General features: G+C 38.2%; 1 protein-coding gene and 1 non-coding gene across 2 annotated transcripts in view; both read left to right on the top strand.

Annotated features, from left to right (window-relative positions):
* The window catches only part of PASD1 (PAS domain containing repressor 1), a gene marked incomplete at its 5' end in the record, with an annotated part of 65,332 nt that overhangs the window by 30,251 nt on the left and 13,253 nt on the right, over positions 1–21,828 (top strand). The window contains 1 exon segment of the mRNA XM_025041238.1: positions 20,090–20,159. Coding sequence (XP_024897006.1) covers positions 20,090–20,159 — 70 coding nt within the window.
* LOC112472831 lies at positions 6,398–6,504 on the top strand. Its single transcript, XR_003043779.1, has one exon. It is a non-coding gene; the product is annotated as a U6 spliceosomal RNA (small nuclear RNA).

Here is a 21,828-nt window from a genome sequence, read left to right as displayed (position 1 = left end):
ATATTTTAAACTACTATATTTGGATTTTATTTCTGTTTGGCCATTTATAGGTTGTGTGATCTTGGAGAAGCTTCATTAAGTCTCATGTAGAGACTGATGAAAAGAAGTCTAATAAATATCAAAGTTTGGAAAAACCTGGGATGAATTATCTGAGTATTAGCCTATTTATGAAAAGTAGTTTTGGATAAATATGCTAGCAGCTGCTTTTTCTACTGAGACAATTAACACTGGAATATTTTTTTCTCATGGTTTTCATTTGTCATCCGGTAATGAAGATGCCAGGCTGTGTATTAGGTCTCCGAAGAAGTTGGACAGGGCTTAGCTCTTTTGACGTAATGCTTTTTGCTTCACCCATTTTTTTTTTCCTTTACCCATTTTTATCCCAGGATATTCTTTTGTTTTAGCTCTATTAATTTTTTTTTTTAATTTTTAACTTCTTATTTGAATTTTGGCAGGAACTACCATTTGTATTCTCCTTTGCCCATACTTAAAACTGTTTGCATTTCCGCCATTTGCTTTATCATTATTCTCTCTGTCTTTCCTCTCCATCCCCCTTCTTCCTTTTCTTCCTTCTATTTTCTCTCCTCTCCTCTGCCTCTGTGGTCTGCATTTCCTCATTTAGTATTTATTTATTGATTTGTTAATTCATTGGATTGTATTTTGCTATTACTGTTTATTTCAATGCTCAGATTGTCCCAGAATCGAGCAGCCCCTTCCATTTGGCTCTTGTGTCTTTTCGATGCTTCTCACCATTCTTGGAGCGTTCCTTACTTTCTGGCACTATATATTGTTTCAGGTTCGTTTCGTACTCTCTCTGCCTCAGCCATGAAATTAGCTGGTTCTCTAAGCCTGGCTTCTTTAAGTGGAGATATTTAGAAACCAATACCTGGGCACTACTTATGCTCATTGTCACTGCTTTGTTATTGCTTCTAGGTACTTTCATAACTAGGAAACGAATACACACGTATACATAGGCATAAAGATCTATATATTTATTTGCATATCTACCCATCTATATGTGTGTGTACTTTTGTGTGTGTTCGTATAAAATATTACAAACCATGGTTCATATTCATACTTCCTACTCTAAACCAACACTGCAGGGCTCATTCTAGTCTTCCCATTTATACTTTTGCAGCACTCTTCTATGGTCAGAGAGGCCTAGCCTCATTATCCTCAATATATTTACTCATTTGTTCATCTTTAGAATGCACAGAAAGTAGTTTTAAGGTTGCCAAGTCAAGGTCATGGTGAAAAGCAAACCTCCTCAACTGAGTACATTTTGTTCACATTTTAAGGGAAAATTTGCATATAACGAAATGCATAGATCTTAAGGGGATCATTCCATGAGTTTTGATAAATGCCTAAACCCGTGCAACCCACCTTCCTATCAAGACATATAATATTTTCAACACACTAGAAAGCATTTTGTGCCCCTTCCCTCTTATCCCTCACCTAGAGGCAACCTCTGTTCTGATGTTTTTTCACTATAGATTAAATTTTCCTTTACTATAACTTCATAAAAATGGAACTATATAACATATAGTCTCTTGAGTCTGCCCTCTTAAACTCAGTGTGATGTCTCTGAGATTCATCACGTCATAGTATCAGTAGTTCATTCTTTTTTGTTGCCGAGAAGTATTCCATTCCATGAACATACCACAATTTGTTAGGCATTTTCCTTTTAGTGGACATTTATTGCTAGTTTTGGGTTACTACAAATAAAGCTGCAATGAACATTGCTTTACAAGTCTTTTGTGGACAAATATCTTCCATTTTTAAATTATTAAGCAATTTACTTGTTAACTTATACAGCAAAATTAATTTGTTTTCTCTTGGTGTACAGTTTTGTGGTTTTTAACACATGCATAAATTTGTGTAACCATGACCGTAGTCACAATAAAGAACAGTTTAATCAACTCACAAAAAACTTCCTTGTGCTGTCCCTTTAGAATCGCCCCACCACTGTCCACCACTGATTGATCATGCATCTCTATAGTTGTGTTTTAGAGAATGTCTATAATTAGAGTCATGCAGTATATAATCTTTAGAGATTAGCTTCTTTCCCTCAGCATGATTCCTTTGAGATTCATTCGAGTTGTTGTATGCATCAGTACTTTTTATTGCTGAGTCGCATTTCATTGTATGTATATACCACACTTTATTCATTCACCTGTTGAGGGACATCAGGGTTATTGTTGGGTTTTGGCAATTATTAATAAAGTTGCTTTATAAACATCTGCGTACAAGTTTTTGGTGGACATAAGTTTTCATTTTGTTTCATTAGAGTAATGAATTATGGTTGCAGTTTGCATTCCCCTAATAACTAAAAATGTCAAACATCTTTTCATCATTTGAATATTTAAACATTTTGCCTACTTTTTAAATTATGTTGTTTGTTTTCTTATTATTGAGTTTTCAGAATTCTCTGTATATTCTGGATACAAGTCCTTTGTCAGAGAACTTTCTCCAGTCTGTAGCTTCTTTTTGCATTCTCTTAATAGTGTCTTTTGCAGAACAAAAGTATTTAATTGTGAAGGAGGGTAATTTTATCATTTTTTGATGTATTTTGCTTTTGGTGCCATGTCTAAGAATTCATTGCCAAACTGAAGGTTATATCAGTTTTCTCCTTTTTTTTCCTATAATTTTTATAGTTCTAGGTTTACATTTGTATCTGTGATCCATTTTCAGTTAATATTTTTTATAAAATGTGAAGTTTAGGTTGAAGTTCATGTTTTTTGGCATATGTATGTCGATTGTTCCAGAACCATTTGTTGAAACAGATCTCGTCTCTCTTGTTCAGAAGCTTTCAGTGGCTTCCCCTTGTTCCTAGAATAAAATCCAAAATCTTTTTGTATGCTCTGTAAAGCACACATGTTCTCATGCCTACTTATTCTCAAACCTCACTTTGTGCCTCACTCTCTGTTTATCTATCATATTCCAATCACACTGGCCTTTTTTCTTCTGTGAATTCTCAAAGCTGTCTTCCAACACAGAGCCGTCGCACATGCTTATGTCCTCAATCTGAAAACTTCCATTAGTGTTGTCACATGGTTGGCTCACCATTCTCCCTTTTGGTTCTCTTTCTATGATACCCTGCCCTTTTCCTTCATAATGCTTTTTGCAATTTGTAAATGGATAGCTATCTTTGGGCTATTTGTTCATTGTCTGGGTTCCCCATGAAACTGTAAAGTCCACGAGGCTGTGCTCTCGATATCCAGCAGTGTGCCTGCCCTCATCAAACTTCCTGCCGAGTGCAGAGGTGGACAAGTGAACAAGAAACCATAATGAAGTCACTATTCCATGTAAATGGCGTCTAAGCCCTTTTACTGTACCTTTGTTTCTATTTCTGCACTGACTAAAATGTCCTGGCCCTCTATATTTTGTATGCTCAATTCCTGCTCACCATTCAGAAACCAGTTCATTCCGCCTCCTCCCAGAAGTCCTTCCTGAGCCTGGGTTGGAAGAGCTCCCCTGTCCCTGCTTGCTACTTTCCTATTGACACTCTCCACTTAGCTTTGAGATCACAGGGTTGGACTTAGCTCTTCTAGAGAATCCAAAGGTCCAAGAGGGATGTATCTAAATTACATCCAGCTTGTGTCTTCGTCAGGACAGAGTAGCTCATCTTATTCAATTAACTCACTTTCTGATTTCTAGGATACAGGCGTGGGATTAGCCAGTGTCCATCTTGCCACTAGAAACTAAGGAGGCTGATTTGCCAAATGAAAAAGGAAAATAAGGCCAAATTTAGTGTCATCTTATATTTATACAGCCAACACTGAGGATGCAGCAAAAAACTATGAAAAGTTTTTTTCTTTTAACATAAGCTGGGACTTGATTGATTTCTGTTGCTTTATTTCCCCATCTAGTCCTATAAAAGTTGCAGAAGAAACACATAGAATGTTCCCTTTAAGAAATGATTGAGAGAGTAGATTAAAAGGAGGGAGATGGAGGTGCCAAATCAAACATGGGCTGTCTGGCAAAACCTTACCATGAACATATGTACCCATGCCAAGCCCTCTGAAACCACTGGCTGCATTAAAAAGAAGCTGGTCCTCCTCTGTTTTGCGGTGTAAAAATGTTGTGTACATTTCTTTCCTTTGAAGCGCTATGGCAAGAGAATCAATTTGACTCAACCACGATGACCTTTAATTCATAAAAAAGTTTTCAGATCGTTTCAAGCTGGAAGAACTATTTGATAATAAAGCTAAATATGAAAATAATGAAGTATGTAAGTACATATGGTACCAGATAAATTATCAAAACACATCTGAGTTGTCCGTGTAGTCCTTCAGAGACTGTCTCTTGGAGCAGGAGATGCATCCCCAAAGGACACCTTGTTTTCCGTTGGAAGGCTTGGCTTAAAAGGCTTATTAGTGGGAACAGAGTGAACTCTCTTTATATCTTACCACACACTGCTGGTCTTAGTATAGTTTCTTGTCTGATTTATGAATTTCTCCTGGAATGAATTTTACACAAATATATGATGGGGAACTGTGGAACCTTGACATTCATTCTGCCTATGAATGTCTTTAGTGTTAGCAGCTGGCATCCAGGCTAGAATCGAGGCATGTTCCAGTGACTCACCAACCAAAACTATATGTCGCCTTCTGTACTTTTGAAAAAGAGGCAGACCACAGAACACTAATCAGATTCTAAAGGTGATTTTTTTTGTTTGCTTAATATTTCTGCATTGTTCAGAAGAGGCCAATAATAGCAATATGCTTTTCGAGATTATAAAACCTTGAAGAAAAATGTTTTTCGTTATTGATGACCTACTATATTTTCATAGCAATAGGATTTTTATTTACTTGGTGTTTGTCTGCTTTGTTTTCATTCTTTGAGATCAGGGCACTGCTTATCATAGGTTACTTGCCCTTCGAGGTACAGGGGACATCAGAGTACGATTTTTGCCATATTGATGATTTGTACAGACTTTCTTAGTGTTTATGAATATTATGCATTTCTTGTTTTTCCATTCTGGTGAGGAAATAGCACTGAGTGCCATTAGATGTTTTTCCTCTTTTAATGTGTTTGTGGAAAACTAGTGTAACCAGAAAAGTACATCGGAGAAGTTCAAACTGGCCCTTTAGAGAGGAGTGTTTTCTATGAAATGAATGGAGTAAGCCTTTGGTGGAGATTTTCCCATTTGGACTCCATGCTCTGTAAAACACCAAAATGTATGAGGGCTGGAGCCACGTGAGTTTTGATCCTTTTTAGTTGTGTATTGGTAGGGGTTGAGAGCAAGTTTGTTAACACATAACTAAGATAGAGATTGAGTTTTCTTAGCTATGTGATAAAAGTAATTACCTACCAGGTAATTTTTGAAGGGATCTCACATTTTAAATAGTTGAAGATTGACATTTTGTTTTAAATTTTCACATGCTAATTCTGAAATCATCTGAACTATTCTGTATGATATAGGTTCAATTATATACCTGCTTAGATATATTGCCTTTAGATATATCAGTTATATTTTAAATATATCTCAGCCCATGCAAAGAATATGATTTTAGAGCTACAAGAATCTATTCCTATGGTTTGAACAGGAAAAAGGGAAGATGTCATTGGCTCATTTGGTTTGCAGTCCTTAAGTCATCTTCTCATTGGCACTGATCCTCATTGCACTTCATCCGGGGAGCAGTGAGGAGTGCGAAGAGCCAAGTATTTCCCAAGCCATCTTAATTCACTTTCTGCCTGTCTCCCAACCTTTGTGCATGTGCGCACTTACACACATGCACACACACGCACATGTACACACACACACGCACAGACCCCAAACTTGTCCCTGCTATATCCTTTTTGACCCTGGAGCAGTGGGTTCAGAAAACGCATACTCTTTATGCTGAAACTTGCACCTAAAAACTGCCAGGGCCTTCATTCAATATAGGATAGACGATGGTATAAATTACTCTACTGGAGAAGACGGGTAGATTCAAATAGCACACTCCTTCCATTCAGAATATCTGAATGAAATATACTTCGACCCTTCCTTAAAAAAAAAAAAGAAACAAAGAAAGAAAAAAAGAAAAGAAAGGAAAAGTTTTTGAGACTGAAAATTATCATTTAAACCAAAAAATATTTCTGGAAGCAGTCACTCAGAAAGTGTTTCCATATTCATATGCTAATGTTTTAAAAAGATGAGGGTCGTTGTCCCTTTGTTAGCAAGAAACTATAATCTCAAACCACTTCATGTCCATCAAGATCCTTCCCAAGTGCAAATAGACTGGGCATCTCTGTGGGATTCTGTTTTCCATTGACTTCTCTAGTCAGTAGGGGAAAACAAGTCTTTGACCTGCTTGTGTTTTTTCAAATTTTGATGTCTATTTATTCATAGTCTTTCTTTCATTTGAGAGGAGTCATGATCAGTTTCAGGAGACGTTAAGAAATTGGAGGGGTCTTCACTTTGGCAGCACATATAGTAAAATTGGAACAATACAGAGAGGATTAGCATGGCCTCTGCTCAAGGATGACGTGCAAATTCATGAAGCGTTCCATATTTTTAAAAATTTTTTTTTCTTGAAAAGCTTTCTCAAATGATCAATTTGTCCAGTGGCCAATTTCCCAAGAATCAATTCATGCAAAACCAATCCATTGAACGATCGGTAAATTTACAGCCTTTACCCAAATGTATTGATTTATCAAAAAACATGTCTGAAAGGGACCACATAAGTAAATACTTTAGACATTACAGACTACATAAGGTCTTTATAACATTGTTTGTTTGACAACCTTTTAAAAAACTAAAAACCATTCTTACCTCATACAGAAACAGCCTGCTGCCAATTTTGACTCACAGGCTATAGTTTGGACCCCTTATATAGTCAAATAATTTGTGTTTTTTCATATGACTAAATTATTCTAAATTATATGCAAGGACTAATCCTTGAATATAGTCAATGAATGTATTTTTGCTATCAGCATTTTAAGGAATTTTTTTTAGGTTATTCTAATATTCTTTTAGAATTTATTTTTTATTTTTCAGTGATCTAGCAATTTTTTCTAATGTTGTCACCACAGATTAATATACCATGTTTACCAGTTTTATCAAAACTTGTATCTTTTAACTGATAAAGCTTAGTGATTTATAGTAGATTGAAAGGTTTTAACAGTCTTTGAAGATGCTTAGAATATTTTGGTTGGCTAGTTTTCCTGTTAGCATTTTAAGAAAGATTGCATGTGCTGTACTCCAGTTCCCTACTGCTGCAGATGGATGGAGCAGGGATAGGAGAGGAGAATTTGTACTAGAGAAAAGAAATAGAGAGCGCCATCATCTAGCACAGCCTGATTTTGGGTGGAGAGGGAACCTGGAGCTTGTGAGAGAAGATCAGGAGCCAAGTTGGTGCCATAAAGTACTAGAACCCTGAAATTCTTTCTTTCTACTACGACCTTAAACTCTGTCAATCTAGTGTACTTTAAATTTTTAAAAAATATTTTTGTTTTTTGATTATAGTTGGCATGCAATATTATATTAGTTTCAGGTGTACGACATAGTCATTAGACATTTATATAACTTATGAAATGATCACCCCGATAAATCTAGTACCCATCTGATACGGTACATAGTTATTGCAATATTACTAACTATATTCTCTATGCCAGGGATCCTCAACCCCTGGGCCACGGACCGGTACCTGTTAGGAACCAGGCCTCACAGTAGGAGGTGAGCGGCTGGCGAGCGAGCAAAGCTTCGTGTGTATTTGCAGCCGCTCCCCAGCGCCAGCCTCACCTCCTCAGCTCCACCTCAGATCATCAGGCATTAGATTCTCATAGGAGCACTGGTCCCTGGTGCCAGAAAGCTTGGAGATTGCTGTTCTATTCTATATGTTATATCTACGTTACTATTTTGTAACTACTAATTCGTACTTCTTAATCCCTTCCCCTTTATCACCCACATCCCCAACAGTTTGTTTCTGTTTTGTTTATTTTGTTCTTCAGATTTCACATGTAAGTGAAATCATATGGTATTTGGCTTTCTCTGACTTACTCTACTCAGCATAATACCCTCTAGGTCCATCCAGATTGTTGCAAATGGCAAAATTTCTTTGTTTTTTTTCTTCCTTTCTTCCCTTCTTTCTTTTTATGGCTGAGTAACATTCCGTTGGATATGTGTACCATCTCTTCTTTATCTATTCCACCATTAATGGACAACCAGGTTGCCTCCATATCTTGGCTAATGTAAATAATGCTGCAATGAAAGTATGGATTCACATGTCCCTTCAAAGTAGTATTTTGGGTTTCATCGGATAAATACCCAAAAGTGGGGTGACTGCATCCTTCCTTGTCTCTTGTTATAGCCTCTGTTTTAAAGTCTATTTTGTCTGAAATAAGTATTGTTACCCCAGATTTTTTTTCGTTTCCATTTTTATGAAATATCTTTTTCTGTCCTTTTAGTTGAGTCTGTGTCTCTTGATCTGAAGTGAGTTTCTTGTAGGCAGCATATGTAAAGATCTTGTTTTCTTCTCCATTCAGCCACCCTATATCTTTTATTGTATTTATTGTATTATTCATTTCTGACTGGTTCCCTTTTATAATTTCTATTTCCATTTTTGTGTTTTTGATCTCTTTGTTAAAGTTCTCACCGAGTTCATCTACTCTCCCTTAAATTCACTGAGCATCCTTATAACTAATGTTTTGAACTCTGCACATGGTACACTGCTTGTCTCCACTTTGTTTAGTTCTTTTTCTGAAGCTTTGTTCTGTTCTTTCATGTGGAATATGTTTGTCTTTATCTCCTCATTTTGGCTGCACCCCTGTGGGTTTTTTTCTATGTATTAGGTAAGGCTTCTAAATTTCTTTGTGTAGTAGGTGTCCTGTGGGGCCAGTGGTTCAGTCTTCCTTGGTCACCTGAGCCAGGTGCTCAAGGTGTGTTCCTTGTGTGGGTTATGTGTACCCCCCTGTTATAGTTGAGCCTTGGTTGCTATTTGCACATCGATGGGAGGTATGGACCCTTGGGCTGATTGGTTGTGAGGATTGGATGGTGAGGGGCCGACTGTATGGAGCCAGGGCTCTGGTGCCCGTCCAGCATGACTTTCAGGTGCTCTTAGATGCAGCCCTCGGTGGTGCTCTGGCTCTGGTTGAAGCAGGCCACTGGGCATGCTGGCCCAAGGACCTCCTGGGAAGGGCCCAGCTGCAGGCTAAGTTCAGCTGCAGCCTGTGCACTTCCACCTGTGAGTCACTGAGCAATCTGCAGATTGCTGCCACCTGAGACCAAGCCAGGACCTGAGGCCGGCTGCCATGAGTACGGGACTTGGGGCTGCTCAGTAGGAGGTAAGGGGCACACGAAGGCCAGATGCCGCTTCTTGGAGTTTTGTGAGCCTTTGAGGGATTTTAGGAAAGTCTGCAGCATAAGCCATTTGTATGAAAAAAAACAAAAACAAAAACAAAACACTGGAGGCAGCTCTTGTGGGCCTGCAAGTTGGGAGAGGAGGAGTGTCAGGGAATCACCTGAGTGGATTAACCTGTGTTAGCCAGGTTGATGGTGACTCAGATATGGCGGCACCTGCGTCAGCACTCTGGGTGAGGGGAGGGCTCAAGCAAGGAACAATGGCTTCTGCCAGCATTTCTGTCCGAGAGCAAGCTGCCCCTCCAGCCCTCGCACTGAAGCCAGACAACTCAGATCCTCCACGTGTGTCCCTGGTGCTCCTCGAGCAGCTGCCCCAGTGCTGGAGCTCAGAGCAAGTGAGTCCCTCAGCGGTGAGTCCACACATGGGCCCTTTAAGAAGAGAGTCTGCGATTCCCACAGCCCTCCCCTCACTCAGCCACGGTCTCCGCTGGTTTTCACAGCCAAAGATTGTGGGACTTCTCTTCCTGGCACTGGGACCTTGGACTAGGGAGCCCAGTGTGGAGCCAGGACCCCTCACTCCTCCGGTGGGACCTCTGCAGCCAAGATAACCCCCCAATTCTCTACCGCCACACACAATTGTGGGGCCTGGCCGTTCCGTGTTTTTACTGCTTCTTCTCTTGAGGTGGCCTCTTCTCTGTGTCCCCAGTTGTAGGACTTCTGTTTCGCCAGACCTCAGGTGACTCCCAGTGATGCTGCTTCTGTAGTTTTGTTGTAATTTTTATTTAATGAGGGGTGGCGAGCACAGTGTCTACCTACACCATCTCGACTGGTGATCCTGTACTTTGAATTTTTAAATAGATTAAAGAAATAAGTTTTTTTTTATGATTTCTTTTTAAATTGTTTATTGAGGTGACATTGGTTAATAACAGATAAGTTTCAAGTGTACAGTTCTATAATACATCATCTGTATATTGCATTGTGTGCTCACCACCCAAATTCTAGTCTCCTTTTGTCACCATACATTTGACTCCCTTTACCCTCTTCGTCCTCCCCCCACGCCCCTTCCCTTTGGTAACCCTTCTCTTCTCTGTGTCTATGAGTTTGTTTTGTTTGTTGCTTTGTTTTATATCCCACATATGAGTGAAATTGTATGGTTCTTGTCATTTTCCATCTGATTTATTTCACTTAGCATGGTAATCTCAAGATCCATCTATGTTGTCACAATGGCAGTATTTCATCCTGCCCGAGTAGTATTCCATTATTATATATGTACCACAGCTTCTTTATCTAGTCATCTATCGTCGGACACATCAGTTGTTTCCATGTCTTGGTCACTGTGAGTAATGCTGCAAGGAACATCGGGGTGCAAATATCCTGACAAACAAATGTTTTCAAATTTTCCAAGTAGGTACCCAGAAGAGGGATTTCTGGGTCATATGGGAATTCTATTCTTAGTTTTTTGAGGAACCTCCATACTGTTTTCCATAGTGGCTGTGCCAGTTTACAGTCCCACCAGCAGTGTATGAGGGTTGCTTTTTCTCTGCATCCTCTCCAACATCTGTTATTACTTGTCCTGTTGATTATAGCTATTCTAACAGGTGTGAGATGGTATCTCATTGTGGTTTGATGTACATTTCCCTAACAACTAGCGATGTTGAGCATGTTTTCATATGTCTGTTGGCCATTTGTATGTCTTCTTGGGAAAAGTGTTCAGGTCCTCTGCCTATTTTTTTAATAGGATTCTTTATTTTAGTTGTTGTTGTTGTTGTTGAGTTGTATGAGTTCTTTATATATTTTAGATGTTAGCCCCTTATAGAAAGTATTATTTGCAAATATCTTCTCCCATTCAGTTGGTTGACTTTTTGTTTTGTCAGTGATTTATTTTGCTGTGCAGGAGACTTTTAGTTTGATATAGTCCCATTCATTTATTTTTGCTTTTACTTCCCTTGCCTTTGTAGTCAAATTCATAAAATCCTCTCTGATACCAAGGTCCAAAAGTTTACGTTTTCGTCTATGTATTTTATTGTTTCAGGTCTTATATTTTGGTCTTTGAGCCATTTTTAATTAATTTTAGTGTAAGGTGTCAAATAGCACTCTAGTTTCATTCTTTTGCATGTGGCGTTCCAATTTTCCCAGCACCATTTATTTGAAGAGGGTTTCTATTATTTCTGGGTTCTCAGTTATTCTCTGTTGGTCTGTGTGTCTGTTTTTCTGCCAGTACCATAATGACTTGATTGTTGTAGCTTTGTTGTATAATTTGAAGTCAGGGATTGTGATAACTCAAGCTTGTTTTTGTTTTTTGTTTTTTGTTTTTTTCCTCAGGGTTGCTTTGGCTATTCGGATTCTTTTATAGTTCCACGCAAATTTGATGATTTTTCTCTTTTTTCCTTAATGAGTCTAGCCATAGATTTGTCATTTTTTTTTTATTAATTTTTTCACTATATGTGCTGCTGAAGCAAGGACATTATTTATTAATCTTTTCAAAGAGCCAGCTTTTTATTGCATTCATTTCTTTTCTATTGTCTTTTTGTTCTTTATTTCATTTAATTCTTCTCTAAGTTTTATTATTTCCTTCCTTCTACTGATTTAAGGCTTTGTTTTTTGTTTTCTAGTTTTTTAACAAAAAATGTTAGGTTGTTTTGTTGCAGGAAGTGACACCCGATGGAGGAATTTGGACACTCAACCGACTTTGTTAGAGGGAAGAGAATTTAATACCGGCAGAGAGCGTGGGGCATTCAACAGACCCAAAGCACGATCTTATCTTGGTTAGATTTCTTACAGCTTCTATACCTCTGCAGTGTCCATGCAAGGGGCACACGAATCCTTTGTCTGAGATTTCACATGTGCTTCATGACTTAGGATGGGAGGGGGAGCTTCGGGTGCGGGGCTGCAAGGAAGGAGGAATTTCCAGACCATTGGTCTTATCTATTTACAAGTCATTTTGCCTTGTAGAAGCCGCGACCTTGGCGTTATCAACACTGTTAATAGGGTTCTCAGAGAGAGGAGACACTGAGGCTATAAGCAGAAAGTAGCACTTATTGATGCTAGTACCTTCTCAGTGGATTCCTATCCAAAGGCTAAGCTCTAATTGTAACATAACAAGCAGTTTTACACAGTTTTGTTATTCCTACACAGGTACAGAGATAAGAACATTAGTTGGATAGCAAACTATGAATCAACAGATGTGAGCTGGAGAGTCCTTGAGGTGGGGGAGAGAGGGCAGTTAGAATGGACTTTACTGGCTCAGTTGGTCATTTCTGCAAGCCCTTTCCCCTGAACCCTTTCAGATGCTTCCTCTCCTTAGTTTGAGATTTTTCTTGTTTCTTAAGGTAGACCCGTAATGTTATAAACTTGCCGCATATTAACCGTTTTGCTGCATCCCCCAAATTTTGGTATGCCATATTGTCAGTCTCATTTGTCTCTATGTATCTTTTGATCTCATTTCTTTTTTTAACACAGTCTAATTTAGTAGTGTGTTTTGAATTTTTGAATCTTCACATATTTATGGTTTTTCCTGATTTATTTTTGCAGTCAATTTCCAATTTCCAAGCATTGTGGTCAGAGAATATACTTGGTACGATTTCAATCTTCTTAAATTTGTCAAGGCTATTTTTGTACCCCAACATATGGTCTGTCCTTGAGAATGTTCCATGTGCAATAGAGAATGTATGTTCTAGTATTCTGGGATGAAAACTATAAATTTCGATTATGTCCCGTTGGTCTAATGTGTCATTTAAGGCTGACATTTCTTTATTGATTTTCTTTATTGTTTGGGTGATCTGCCCATTGCTGTAAATGTGGTATTTAAGCCCTCTACTATAATTGTATTTTTCAGTTTCTCCCTTTAGTTCTGTTAGTAGTTGCTTTATATATTTTGGTGCTCCCAGGTTGACCTGTGTTTTCCCAGTACCACCTTCCTGTAGCCAGAAGCCACTGGTAGAACCACACTGAGTTGACTCAGCTGCCTCTAGTAAGCTGCACAGCCATGGTGGGTGAGGGGAAGCGAGTTTGCACATCCGTGGCTCTTCTCTTCCTAGTGGATTTATCCCCAATGAGTGCAGACGACTTAGGCTGGAGAATTTTTTTCAGCCCTTTCATGATGTGCCAAGTGAGGACTTTACTGCAGGGCAGGGCACAGGGGGAAAGGATGGGTGGGTTCTCACATCTGTGGAATCTTTTGTCTCGTGATGGCAAGCAGTAGAGTACTGTGACCCTTTGAACCACTTCTCTGTCCCTGTCCTAGGCCCTGCCTCAACATGTGCCGGCTGCTCAGGTCTCATTGCTATCTCTGCCCCTCTGGTTTGCTCAGTGGGGGTTGCAGCTGACCCTTCACTGCTATCACATCCTCTGTGGCTGTGTTGAGTGCCAGACTTCCCATAGCTTCCATCTCTGTCCTTTCCCCTACCCCATCTCATCTCCCCTGTTCACTTAGATTTGCCCACCTTCAGATGTCTCAGTGGATAGATCTCTCAGATGTGTTTTTGTGTTGAGCAGGAAATTTTTTTGTTGAGTTATAGCTGTCCAATGTGTAACTTCAAGGGGAGAGAACTGGAGGTTCCTCTCGTGCCACAATGCTGGTTGTATCACCATCAGAAGCAGAATTTTAGTAAATCGGTATATTTGACCAATTTGGCAAACAGATCCTGTTGATGTAAGAATGTCCAAACCTGTAGAAAATTTTTATAAAAGTTTATTTGAGCCAAATACAGTATATTCCTCGAAGCAAGATCTCAACCGATTGAGAAAATGCTTCTCAGAATGGCAGTTTGCAGCAGCTTTTATACATTTGAAATTAAGGAGGGAACTGAGGAAGATAAATGAAGGTGGGAGAAAAACTGGTGACGATTGGATTACAGGATAGTTAACAAGATTCTGTGCTCTCTTAAGGGTACTATTGCTTCAGAGGGCTCTGAAAAGAGGCATTTCAAAGGTGTGTTAACCTAGATGCACAGAAACAAAGGACAGAGCTGGCTTAAGGAAAAGATTAACCTCTTACTAAAGAAGTTATATGCCTTTGGTGTGACTGCCCACCATTGACCTGCAGGTTAGCAATTTATGATCAGATCACCTTGTGAGGTTATGTTTTCTAGAACCACAATCACTTTTTCATCTAAAAACCTTTTGATTCGTAGGCCATTCAGTCAAATGGTCTATTGGCAAGTTGGCTTTTGGCATATTTTATGTTAATAAATCGACTTGTCGAATTGGCCTTCTTCAATCCTTAAAAAAAAAAGCAAAGTCTTTCCAAAAGGGAAGCTAAGCAGGAGCCAGTAATGGGACACATTTACATTCTTTTGGTAAAGAATGGACAGCATAGTAATGTGTACAAACTATTGCAGAGTTAGTAATACTTCATACTCATTTGTAGTTAATTCTGTTTCGGATGTTCATAGCTTAGCTTGTGATATGACTATAAAAGATTGGAACATTTTAACATGTTAAAGAAACAATATAGCCCAGTAAATTTAAAGATCTAATTGGTTTTAATTAAGTGATTCATTAATTGGGAAGCATCCCATTTAGCAACCAGAGGGTGTGCTTGGAGTGGTTGTACAAAATAGAAGTTTTTTATAGGAAGAAGACTGGAGCAAGGGAGCTATTAACAAAAAAGGAAGGAATATTTTTGGGCCTTGGATACCTTTGCTTTGGGTGAAGAGAATGGGAAGTGTTTTTATCATGCCGATTGCTGCTGCTTTCTGTAGGGGGTGACTAGGGCTCATGTGACAGATTACTCTTCTGGTACTTGAACAGAAAATTCTATACTGGTTGAATATGATTATGTTTCTGAGAGAATTGAAACTGCAGTTAGATCAGATATTAAATCTGGGTTTTGTATCATGGGATTTTACCATGAGTGACACCATTTGGGACCTGTGATTTTTTTTTTTATTAACAGGAGGGATCAGTTTGCAAATTCATTCAATGGGGTATTTACAAGCGTGCATTGTATGCTGAGCCTTGTAGCCATACAATACTCCTCTCACCTGCCCCCGCCCCCAAACACAGAGCATATTGGTCTAGGTGATCTATAACAATAGCAAATCTTGGTTCCCCAGAATACTTATTTCAACACTGGAGAGTTTGTTACTTGGCTCTGAAGGAATAGAGAAATGATAGTGTATGCAGAACTCATCTTCGAGGAAGACATTTTACAGGAGAGGGCATTAAAATCGCAAAAGAACCATTTAAAAGCAAATCACAGTATTATACATCTCAAATCATATATTTAAGTGGAGAAGATACTTAGAGGATTGGAACTGTCAAAGAAGAATGGTTAATGAGGGCACTTGAGATGATCGCGTTGGACTGTACAGATTACAGAGCACTTTTTCCAAATATTATTTTCTCTTTACAAGAACTCTACAAGATATGTATTATGAATCTCACTTTAAACACCCCAAATTCTGTCTACCTTCCATTTCAGCTCTGTAATGCTGGACACAATGGTGTGGCCTAGGGAAAATAGGAGGCTGTTTTAGGTATGATCCCTAGTGAACCATATAAGAATATAGCAACTCTTGAGGGTAGGTAGGTTCTGGAGATGCTGGTACTAACTAATCCACTTGTCAGAGATGGCTGAGATGCAGTTAGTCGTGGAGGAAAGGATGCCTGCAACTTGATCCAAGAATTTACGTTTCAAATGGGGTGGTAGTGGGCTTCCTCTGTTAACCTATGGACTAGCTTTAGCTAGAGTAATCTTAAAAATTAGCTCCTTAAACTTTGGTCACAACCTATAACCAAGAGGAAAATCTGGTTTTTCTTCCTTCCATCACTTCACATTAGATCATCTCAGCTGTGAGTTAAACAAGGAGAGGTATTTAGGATTATATTTTTACTGTCATCAGTTTCTTGACTCTCTGCCACAACTGTTCAAAAAACACCTTAGTTTGTACTTCATTGACATATGAAAGGACAGTATTGGTTTGATATCTTTTTCATATCTACAGTTTCATTTATATAGCAAGTAGAAGTAGATGCTTTTTTTCAGCTAAAAATAACCTTTCATTAAAGTAATTCATCCATGCTGAGTACTTTACCAATGAATATCAATTCTTGGGAAAAGATTTAAAATGCAGAGAGAGTAAAAAACATTAAGGGCCCAATTGAAGAATAACATTTTGAGATTTTACATAATGAGACAGAGGTACTTTGTAAAATTAGAAGGTGTCCTTCGATATAAATATAACTAGCAAAAAGTTTTTTGATATGTTCTTTTTTTTTTTTGAAAGTTAACTGATGCAATTTGGAAAAAGAAAGTTCTGTTTGTATCTGTTCCTAACAAAAGGCCAGTAATGAGTGTAACTGCAAACCTGTTGCACATCATATCCTGAGCCTGAATTTATTATTTACATGCATGGACTAGTTAGGTATGAAATACTCCTGCAGCTTTTCATTAACGATGTATGTACTTATTTGTTACTTGTACATTCTAAGTTAAATATTTGCCATCTATATTGACTTATAGAGAAGCATGAAATATAAATTTACAGAAGAATTTCGAAAACTTTTCTTTATTTTACTTTCTCTATACTCAAGCCGGTGGACTTAAAGCATAATATAGCAGTCTCACAATGTTTCATTGTCAGCGTCTTGTCCAGTACAACTCACTGAATCCTTTGATACAGCACTGCCAACTGGAACTTTCAATGATGACATAAATGCTCTTTAAGCTACTCTTAATACAGCAGCCACTAGCCACATGTAGCTACTGAACATTTGAAATGTGGCTGCTATGACTGAAGAACTAAATTTTAAATTTTATTTAATTTTGATTTTAATTTATCTACACGTGGTTAGTGGCTACCATATTGGACATTCATTCACATGCTGTTTATCTCAGGTATAGATATTTCCTATTTAGAAGCCCAAATGGAGTAATTTAATTGCTTTTAAGGAACAGATAGAAGCCTCAGCTTATCCTTGAAAATAATGATGTCAAGCCAAGAGGAGGAGGAGTAAGGGATGTGCAAATATTTTAATTGAATCCACTGGTCAGTTTGTTTATTCCTTTATTCACTCAGCAAATATTCATGAAAAACCTAGTAAGTATTCTTCATTGTGTGAAGCGCTGGGGATACAAGGGATTCCAAGCATGTGCACTGTCTTCGAGAAATTCACCAGGTAGAAAAGGTGAACAGAAAGTAATGAACTTTCATCTAGAACAGAAGAGAACTGAATGAGGGAGGAGTCAAAGATGACATGCAAGTTTCAGTCTTGAATGACTGGATAGAGGGCAGCAGTTTTCACCAAGATAGGAGATACTGGAGGAGGGAGAGGAGGACGATGAGAAGGAGTTGATTGGACCATGTTGAATTGAGGTATCTGTTAGACATCCAGATTACATGTTCTAAAGGCAGTTGGATCTATGAGTCTAGCTCAGGGAGTGGTCTGGAGCTAGAGATGTCAGTTACTCCTAGTTGAAACCAAAGGAGAAAATATGGTGTCAACATAAAAACATCCAAAGCTGTAGGAAAATTTTATGCGTTTCTTAGAGTTTCTTTGAACCAAACAGAGGCTACACCTGGAAGCAAGATCTCAACAGAGAAAAATACTTCCGAGAATGACAGTTTGCAGTTTCTTTTATGTGTTTGGAATTAAGGAGGGAACATAAGGAAGATAAAATGAAGGTGGGAGGAAGCAAGGCACGGATTGGATTACAGGATACTTAACAAGATTGTGTGCTCTCTCTAAGGTGGTTAAAGCTTCCAAGGGATCTGAAAAAGGCATTTCAAAGGTATATTAACCTAAATGCACAGAAACAATGGACAGGGCTTGCTTAAGGCAAAGATTAACCTCTTACTAAAGAAGTTATATGCATGGGGCATGACTACCCACCATGACCTGCCCAGTTAGGAATTTATGATCAGATCTCTCTAAGGTTACTGCTGGTTTTGTCCACAGTGGTCTGCAAAGGTGATAATATAAAGAACAGAAAGTGAAGAATAACCTTGAAGAAGTATCAACACTTACTAAGGAAATGTTCTCTTAGACTAAACTGGCTTATAAATTTAGTCAAAGACTGAAAAAAATTAAAGATGATAATCTTTTAGGAATTTTATTTTTAAATGATATTGGGGCAAACTTATAAGTAACTCTGTTTATATCTCGGTCACTTGGTGTTGAAAGTCAAACCAGTAAGAAATACATATAAAGATATTTTATAGCACCATCATACACACAAATAACTGAATTAACTCATTTACTGGTTGTTTTATGCTATTTAAATCAATACTTCTTAAATGTATATTTTGATATCCAAAATATCTTTTGAAACTCTTCTTAATTGTCTACGATTATAAATAAATGATGTAAGTTTAATGTATTTTTTGACTGGATCCTGTGATATACAGAGAATGGAAAATTTCTCTCCATTGGATCAGTATTCCCTTCTGGAAACTATGCAGAATAACCCAGTTATTCTGTTAATTTTCTATATTCTGAATGAATTGGGAGGGTTTCACAGATACCATTTTGTCACTGTGTTGCTATGCTTATGTCTTCCTTTTTATCATATTTGTTAGCAGACTCCAGTTTCTCATTTTGTAGTGCAACAGGGATGTGCAGGAGGAGAAAAATTTCTCCCTTCCCATCTTAGTTATTCTGGCTGGCCAAATAGTTCAAATGACATAAGACAGATTAACAGGAGAAAATGACCAAATTTAAATACGTATGTACATGGCGGGGGTCCATAAGAACATGGGGCTTGAGGACAAATCATGCAGTTGAGGCTTATCTGACATCTTGAGCTAGGGAGAAAGGGGGGTTGTGGTTTGGGACTTAAAAGGGAGAGGAAGGCAATTCACATAGAGATGGAAAAGCAAATGTTTGATAAACAAATGTTTGCTGGGCCATCTTTAACAACGTGACACAGAGAGGACTTTGATCAAATGAGCCTTGCTAGGTTCCTCCCTGTCTATTTCAGTTCATGTTAAACTATAGTTATCTATACTGATAGTCCCCTTCCTGGAGCAGCAGATCTTCTGTTTAAATTCTTTCAGGGAATTAGGAGGAAGATCAGAGTTTCTTCTCTAGTCTTTTCTTAAAAATATTTTATCAGCTTAAAATAATATCCCAGAGAGGCATATTTTTGAGTGGCAAACTCTGTTCCCTTTCAGGGGCTTTTCACTCTTTGTCCTGCAAAAGAAAGACTCTTGAACACAAAATACATTTTCATATTTATCAGTTATGAAATTTTTACGGCTTCAAAAGTAATTTAAATATTAAAAACATGTTCTCATTCATTCATATTTTCTCTCTCTCCCTCCTTCCTGTCTCTCTTGCTTTCTCTTTCTCGCATCTCCTACTTATTTGGTGAAAAGTAAGCTAGTATTTAGAACGGAGTGTGCCAGGAAGCTGCATTCTCACCTTGGGCATCGAAATTCTAATTTTGATAGAAATAAATTGTTAATGAGCCAGAGAACGGAGAATTTCTCTAATTACAGGAAACAAAATTGAATTTGGCCTGAAGACATTTTTGCAATTGCAGTTGGTTTAAAAATTAAGAACATTTACTGATATACCTTGGCTTTTTTTTTTTTAAGCTTACTTTGCTCACCACTGTCAAAAAGAGGCATTGAGACCTGCAGCAAACTTCATTGTAATGAAGGTCCAGATGGTTTATTTTATAGATATGATGCAGAATGACATTTTTCTGTAGGAAAAGTGACACTCCAAAGATTGATGATGCTATATATTAAGAAAATAAACTATTTTTCCTAATTTGAACCTTACTGATTTACAGAAAATTTTGGTTTAAATGGCAAGTGAGATGTACTTACCGTCTCTCTTTTTACCTATTTATAGACGTGCTCAAAGTGGAAGAAAGTCTAGAATGAAATCTCTGCGGGCTGAATCTGCTGCTGCTCCTCCGGATGTACGTATATTGACAATCAGAGACTTGAAGCTTGAGCCCTTATCCCAATAATGTGGATTCTTTAGTTAATGGGAGTTCTCAGTGTGAGAAAGGCAAAATAATTTTTCCTCTATCTTTCTAGATTCTTGGCTGAGATGCCCTTATAATAGAAAGATTAACAGGAGAAAAATAAACACAAATTTAATAACATGGATACCTCCTGTATACATAGGAGATGCTCAGGAAAACTGAGTAACTCCTTCAAATGGCCCAAGCCACCACCTTAAATATCATCTTTGGCTAAAGACAAAAGTTGGGGGGCAGGTGGGAGGAGGCCAGTTATGAGAAGTAACCAGGAAAAGCACCGTGAAAAAGGGTAAGGTTATGTATTAATATTACATATGCCAGTCTTTGTTCAAGGATTTTTTGGCTTGTGAGTGCATTTCAAAATGAAAGTTTACTGACCTGTCTTCTGCATTAGGCTGTGTGAATAAACTTGTGAGACTGCATCATCCCATCAAGAGCAGAACCCAGTCCTTAATTAACTGAGATTGTCCTCCATCCTCTTTCTAAGCCATCAAATGTATCATTCATTTACCCGTTCACCAGCTATTACTAGAGAGAATCCTATAGGGATACACATTAATAGAAAAATGAAACCCCAATGATCTGAATCTAATCTAGGAGATAAGATCAAACTGTAAGAAAAAAGGTATAGAAGAACAAAAATAATATCACAGAAAACCTCCTCAATGAAGAAAACATCAGAGAAAGCCTTCTCTGTGAGTGCATGTAACACAGCTGCTATGCTGGGTCACTGCAGTGGTGACAGTGCTGCAGTGTGAAAGATGGATGGCCTAGACATCAGAAGATAAGGGTTTCATTCCTGATTCTTCCACTTACCAATTATGTAACCTGGGGATAGTTATTTCACCATGGAGAACCTCAGTTTCTTCATCTGTAAAATGGAAGTGGCAATAATCTGCCAGGCTACCTCATGTGGATGTAATAATGCTCAAAGGAACCTCATTCATTAGTACATTATCTGTATTCCTGCAATAAAATTAAGCTGTGAGAGCATGAGCTGTCTTGTTCATCATCATATCCCCACATACCTTAAACAGGCCATGCCACATATAATAGACACTCATAAATTTAGATGCACAAGTGAATATTAACTTTCCAACCCCAAACAGCCAAAAATAAAACAGGCAAAATAAATGAAATAAGTTTTCAAATTAATGGACATCAAGAAACAAAGGACAGAGACTCTTAAGAGATGAGAAATGAGTGAAGACCTACAGTTGTCACAGCTTACTCCGTAGCAAGTTTCCAGGCCATATGGCCAAGAGGGAGAACACAAAGGGATCCCAGGGGACTGCCTGAATTGAGATTTAGAAGAGAGTATAGGGAGTCTAAGGTGGTTAGCAGAGTACCAGAGAGGAGAGGGCCGCATGAAGAGAAGATACCAAGGATCTGTGAGGGGAAAGAACTATCCAAAAGGATTAGAGGTAAAAGTGCTAGCATTCATACAAGACTGCTAATAATTCCTGTTTCTATCAGCCACACTGGATAGCTTCGTAATACACAGGTCATGGGGTATAAGAGTACACAGAAAGGTCTGGCCTTAGTTGTGGGGAAATATTACCCTCAGGCTAACTAGTGCTCTGGTTCTGACTATCAACTCATA

Source organism: Pteropus alecto, unplaced genomic scaffold, assembly GCF_000325575.1.
Source record: "Pteropus alecto unplaced genomic scaffold, ASM32557v1 scaffold749, whole genome shotgun sequence".
Taxonomy (NCBI): domain Eukaryota; kingdom Metazoa; phylum Chordata; class Mammalia; order Chiroptera; family Pteropodidae; genus Pteropus; species Pteropus alecto.
The sequence above is the reverse complement of the archived record's forward strand: the minus strand, read 5'-3'. Positions and strand labels throughout refer to the sequence as shown.